Source organism: Octopus bimaculoides, chromosome 14, assembly GCF_001194135.2.
Source record: "Octopus bimaculoides isolate UCB-OBI-ISO-001 chromosome 14, ASM119413v2, whole genome shotgun sequence".
NCBI lineage: Eukaryota > Metazoa > Mollusca > Cephalopoda > Octopoda > Octopodidae > Octopus > Octopus bimaculoides.
The window spans coordinates 2,820,478-2,826,473 of record NC_068994.1 but is presented as its reverse complement, the minus strand read 5'-3'; the positions used below and the strand labels follow the sequence as shown (position 1 = coordinate 2,826,473).

General features: G+C 28.7%; 1 protein-coding gene across 1 annotated transcript in view; it reads right to left on the bottom strand.

Annotated features, from left to right (window-relative positions):
* Positions 1 to 3,515, bottom strand: part of LOC106867376 (protocadherin Fat 2) — a gene marked incomplete at its 3' end in the record, with an annotated part of 15,428 nt that extends 11,913 nt beyond the window's left edge. Inside the window, exons 1-2 of the mRNA XM_014912234.2 lie at positions 3,183 to 3,515; positions 1 to 1,443 (exon numbers count right to left, since the gene is read on the bottom strand). Coding sequence (XP_014767720.2) covers positions 1 to 1,421 — 1,421 coding nt within the window. The remainder of the gene's footprint in view (positions 1,444 to 3,182) is intronic.
* Between the last annotated feature and the right edge of the window lie 2,481 nt (positions 3,516 to 5,996).

Here is a 5,996-nt window from a genome sequence, read left to right as displayed (position 1 = left end):
AATTGGAATGTCTCTTTGGTAAAATGTGGTTCTACATCATTGACATCAGTTACTTTGACAGAGAACTGTTTCTTAGTCTTTAATGGAGGTGATCCCATGTCATGACATACAATAGAAACAACAAAATGGTCTATAGTTTCTCTGTCAAGAGGTTCTTTCACCAATATTTTATATTCTTTAGAACCCATATTAGAAAGTTGAAACATTTTGTGATGAATATTACATTTAGTTTGTCCATTAGGTCCACTGTCAGTGTCAATGACCATAACATAAGCTATAAAACTACCCAGTTGACTTGCTTCTGAAATAGCTGTAGAAGACTCTGTTAAAGGTGATACAAAATCTATGTTTATATTTGGGGCATTATTTTGATTGTTAATTACATTGATAATCAACATTGCTGTAGAACTTAAAGGAGGTCTTCCTCTATCCCTGGCTTGAATATATAGTTTATAAATTTGTTCCCTATCTTTATAAAAGTTCTCATTTAGGAAAATTTCTCCATTTGACATTAATTTAAAATTTCTTTCAGCATAAGAACTTGCCTTTTGATAAAAGTTATACGTAATATCTCCATTTTTATCTGAATCTAAGTCTGTAGCGGATAAGATAAAAACAGGAGTAGATATGTGATGTGTATCACTAATAGAGATATTGTATATTTGCTGAGGAAACTGTGGTTGATTATCATTAACATCTATAACAGATATTTCTATATTCAATAAACCCTCTTTTGGTGGAGAGCCACCATCTTTAGCCACCAATTGTAACATATAAGTGTCTTTTGATTCTCTATCTAACATTCCTTCTAGGGTGATTTTAAGTAAGTTTATTCCATTAAATCCTTTAAATATGGATAGTGAGAATTTCTTACTTTTATCTTTGAGTTTATATGTAATCTTAGAATTAAGAAGGCCAATGTCTTTATCAACAGCATTTGGTATTGATTTTGAAATTCCTTTTACATCCGTCTCATAAAATTCTAATTTCATTTCATTTTCTGGAAACTGTGGTTGGTGATCATTAATATCTTCTATAATTATTTTAATCTTTAATATTTTTGTAAATGTTTCTGCTTTCCTCACTGCTACTTTGACAATTTTAAAACATTCTTTCTTGTAAATACACAGGGACTCAGCATCTAGTGTTTGAGTAGTGTATAGTTTTCCTGAGTTGGTGACATTAAATAAGTGAGAACCACTCGACACTTTCCTTTGCAATTGTGTAAATGTAACAACAGTATGTTGTTGAAGTGTAAGAGAGTATGATAAGTTAGAATCAATTGCAATGTCTCCTATATAGGTGTGAGGACTCTCTTCTTCATTGATATGGTAAACAATATTTGCAGAAATAACAACTGGCAGCCCTGTGTATGCAATGAACAATAGTAGTGTGTACATAGTCATTGTTGTGATCATCATTGATCCCCAAATTTATCAGCACCTAAAAACAAAGATAAGATGAATGCAGTTGTTTATTTATTTATTTATCTCAAATGCAAATCATGTCCAGAATTATGTATTACCAGAGATTATTGCAAGAATATTTAACTGAAAAGTAATCCTACTATAGCTATTCTTATGTGTCAGTATTAATGCTGTTGGCTTTGAAAAAACTGCACATTTGTATTTATTTATGCCGCATTGCTAACATTGACAGTTAGCGTCATCTTCCTGACTTAAACATTCAATCGCTACTCTTCAGATCTTCTTTTAATTGTAGTTAGGCCAAGTGAGTTAAAACGATAGTAATACTTATATTACTACATTATATTGATAACAAAGATAAAATTTAACCAGCAATGAAATTTTAACTCTGGTTGTGGAAAGATGGAACTAGATACCAAACAAGATTTGGTTCAGCACATTTGTATGACATCAACTTTTAGTGTTTGACCTGTATAAAGATTATATGAAGAGTTACTTCCCTGGAAATCCAATATAGAGGAGGAAAATATTGTTATGACAAATTAATACATTTTATTATGAGAATTTTTTTTTCTGTTTCGGCTGATGCTATTTACAAATATTTAAGGATAAGGTTCAATTAACTTTTCTGCAAATTTGGTTTCAGGAGAAATACAAACTTTTGTTTCTAAATTTTTATAATGCAGCTTGGATGATAGCAATGAACAAAGCTTTTTATAATTTTACTTTAGTGTAAAATGTATATTGTATTTATGTATATATTGTATAAGTAAGTACAAGTGGATATGTATATGTATGCAGATAAACAATGAACAAAATTGCTTATAATCTCACATGTAAGGAATTTATAATAATTATAATACAGAAATATATGTGATAAATAGTGTAGTTAAAATTAAAAATAAATTTCATTGTATGTTTAGATGCAGTAGATTTAATTCTTTATGGAATTTATAAATGCCAGATTGCTATTTTCCTTCTGCTCATGTTAGTCAAGAGATAGCAGAATTTCGTTACAACATGGCTGTAAAATTTCAGAAGTATAATTTCTCAACTACATATTTTTAAGTGGTAACTATTTTTTAAAGTTAATTTTGATAGGAGACATTTTACATAAAAATAAATTACGATACAACATTTTCCAGTATTTATATATTTATATTTTAAGAGATTAATGCAAAATTATGTATAATAGTTTGTGATTGTCTTATTATAAATTTCTGTATTTCAATTACATGTGTCATAAATATATCTGTTAAATTTTATGGGAAATTTAGTAATATGAATTTTTTTCTCTGGTATGTGGAAAATTTTATTATTTCTTTAACAAATCACTTTCATCTTCAATTGCAAAATAATTTCAAAATTATCAGCACAAACCATGGTTGTGTTAGTTTTTCACACACAAGAGTGACAAAGTTATTATTTCAAGTAAGCAGCCAATAAATTGAAACAGTTGTATACATTATATTTTAACTAAACAAAAATAACCATATGTATAAAATATATTCTGCCTATCTATAGGAGATTATATGATTAATTATCTCATCTTATAAATTTGTAATTTGTTTGGTTTTGACTGCTATGGAAAAATGTCATCCTTCTACATATAATTGTATTGCAACTATTGTAGTAGCCACTCTCACGAATGGTGGAAGTGAATACTAGATTTCACTATCTGTTATGTTTTGCCTAGAATATCAAGTGTCATCCAAAATGGAATTAAACGGCAAATGTCAAGATAGGGAGACTTACCTTCATTGTTTAATCCATTGTTTCCATAATATGAGATCAGAGATGTGCATCCCAGCATAGCATTCTGGTGTTACAACTGCTATTGTAGTATGACTAGCGCTGCATATCGATGAACTGCAGTTGTGAGTCAGATGATAGGAAGTAGAATCTTTATTTGGGAATTTGTGTTATAACTTTGTAATTGTATGTATATGTGTATTTGTACATCTGCACTGTATGTGTTGGAGTGTGGAAGAGTTTTCTTTATTTTTCAGTGCCTTTTGGTTGTTTATGGAACTTAATATATCTATTCATTATACTTAATTATCTTAATAATCTGTTTCTCTCTGTATATGTGTACAACACACACACACACACACACACACACACACACACACACACACACACACACACACACACACACACACAGTGTTTAGAATAACAAATCTGTCACCAAATTCTTTTAAACATTTAATGTTATGAAACAAAATAATTACATCATAATAAACATATATAAATTTAATTTATCAATTCAATTTTTTGAATTTATGACTCAAATTGTATTTTTTAATTGTAATTTTATATAAAATTTTCCAAAATTATATAAATTTTCCAAAATTATATAATGATTTTAAAATCATATTATAATTCTTTTTGTTCTGAGGAAATTTATGAAAATGTTTTTTGTATATCAAGATTAGTTGTATTTCAGAATGCCTTTGTTCATGTAATGTATGTGAACATGTTCACATACATTACATGTATGTGAACTTCTTACATGATAATATATCTATTGTTGATAGTAATGTCTATTTTGCCATTAAAGTGTATAAAATAAAATGATGTGGTTGTTTATCATCCAGTAAATTCTCTAATATACATCTATAAATTTGCTACTAAAATTTTACTTTATTAATGCATTTTGTATGGCTTCTATTTCAAATCCTTTTATTACAATTTTTCACTACATGAAAAGCTGAACAAGCATTTTGTCAAATATAGATGTGTAAAGAGGCCTCAGACGGTCCAAGTGGAAGGAACCTGTAAGAGGAAAAGACCAAAGAAATAATGGAAAATAGTGGGAGGAAGCAGATCTTAGGGAGTTGACTGCCATGAAGGAAATGACAAAGGACAAATGTGATGATGTTAATTTGGCTCCTATTAATTGAATTTGAGAGAGAGAGAGAGAGAGGAGAGGAGAGGAGAGGAGAGAAGAGAGAGAGAAGAGAGAGAGAGAGAGGAGAGGAGAGAAGAGAAGAGAGAGAGAGAGAGAGAGAGAGAGAGAGAGAGAGATATTTTATTTTACAAAATATAAATTGTATTGTTAAATATTTATCAGTGTAACAACTATATAGATATTTGTTGTTTTTGATTATAACAAAAAGCTTCAGTAAAACTATCAATAGTTTTATGATTTTCATTACAATTAAAAGGATTTTTCTTTATAGAAATCTTTTAAAAAAAAACTCAAAACAAAAAAACCTCAATACATTTAAAGTAGTGTTTAATATGTCATCATTAAATTATATTAAATTATTTTCCTAAGTGGTTCTGTAATTAAAGGAAAGTAAACATGATGTATGTTAAACTGGTGCTAGATAGGTTTCTTGTTCATATTCACTCTTTGCTGTTGGAGGTATGTTTGGTGATAGTTACTATACTCTGAAAATATATATATAAACACAACTTCAACTAGCTTTGAAATATATTGTTGATTTCTGAACTGAAAATATTTCATATTTTGTTATGATTTTTTTTCCTGTGGAAATGATAGTTCATGCACTAATATATTTTAAAAAATTAAGTAACAATTTTTTTTCTATGGAAATGATAGTTTATGAACTAATATATTTAAAAGAAAATTAAGTAATAATTTTTTTCCTTTACATTTATTTTAGGTAATTAAAAACTTCTGATAATAATTTGAAGTTTCTGATTTATTTTGTAATTACCTGATACTCCAGATGTCTGTTGAGTAATATCTCCTTCGCTCCATCCTCGATTTCATTCTTTATGAGAAGTTAGAGTTGTATTTAAGTTGTTTGATGTACCATTATAACATTTTTGTTCACCTGAACTCTCTGTTACATCTTTATTGTAATTCTTTCAGAAAAAGATAAATGGGAAACTTACTTTGCACATGTTATCTCCATTGTTACATACAGTTAAAAAATCTAATTTCTGATAAAAAGGGGGAAAAATAATCTTGCTTTAATTCCTTATAACTGATAGTTATAAGGAATTAAAAGTTAAAAGTTAGAATTATAGTTAAAATTATAAGTTATAATTGAGATTGAACTAACATTTATAAATTATCACTTTTTAAAAGAAAATATCAAAAGGCTGTTAATGGCAGCAGTGTAGCTATTTTACTTGCTTTATAATCAAAGTAGCATGAACTAAATGATACAATTAGGTATATTTCCAGAAAATATTGGGTCAATTATATTACATCTAACCTCAGTTACTAAAGTTACATGAAATAATAGAAAGGAAAATTATCATTATTATTATTATCATTATTAAGGTGGTGAGCTGGCAGAATCATTAGCATGCCAGGTGAAATGCTTAATGGTATTTTGTCTGCTGCTAGGTTCAGTGTTCAAATTCCACCGAGGTCAACTTTGCTTTTCATCCTTTCGGAGTCGATAAATTAAGTACCAGTGAAATACTGGGATTGATGTAATCGACTAGTTCCCTCCCACCAAATTTGAGGCCTTGTGCCTCCAGTAGAAAGCATTATTATTATTATTGTTCAGTAGTTTTATTTTTATAACGTGCTTTCACTTCACTACTGAGCACAGCTCTGTGTGCCTTGGGTATGTGCTGTGGTTT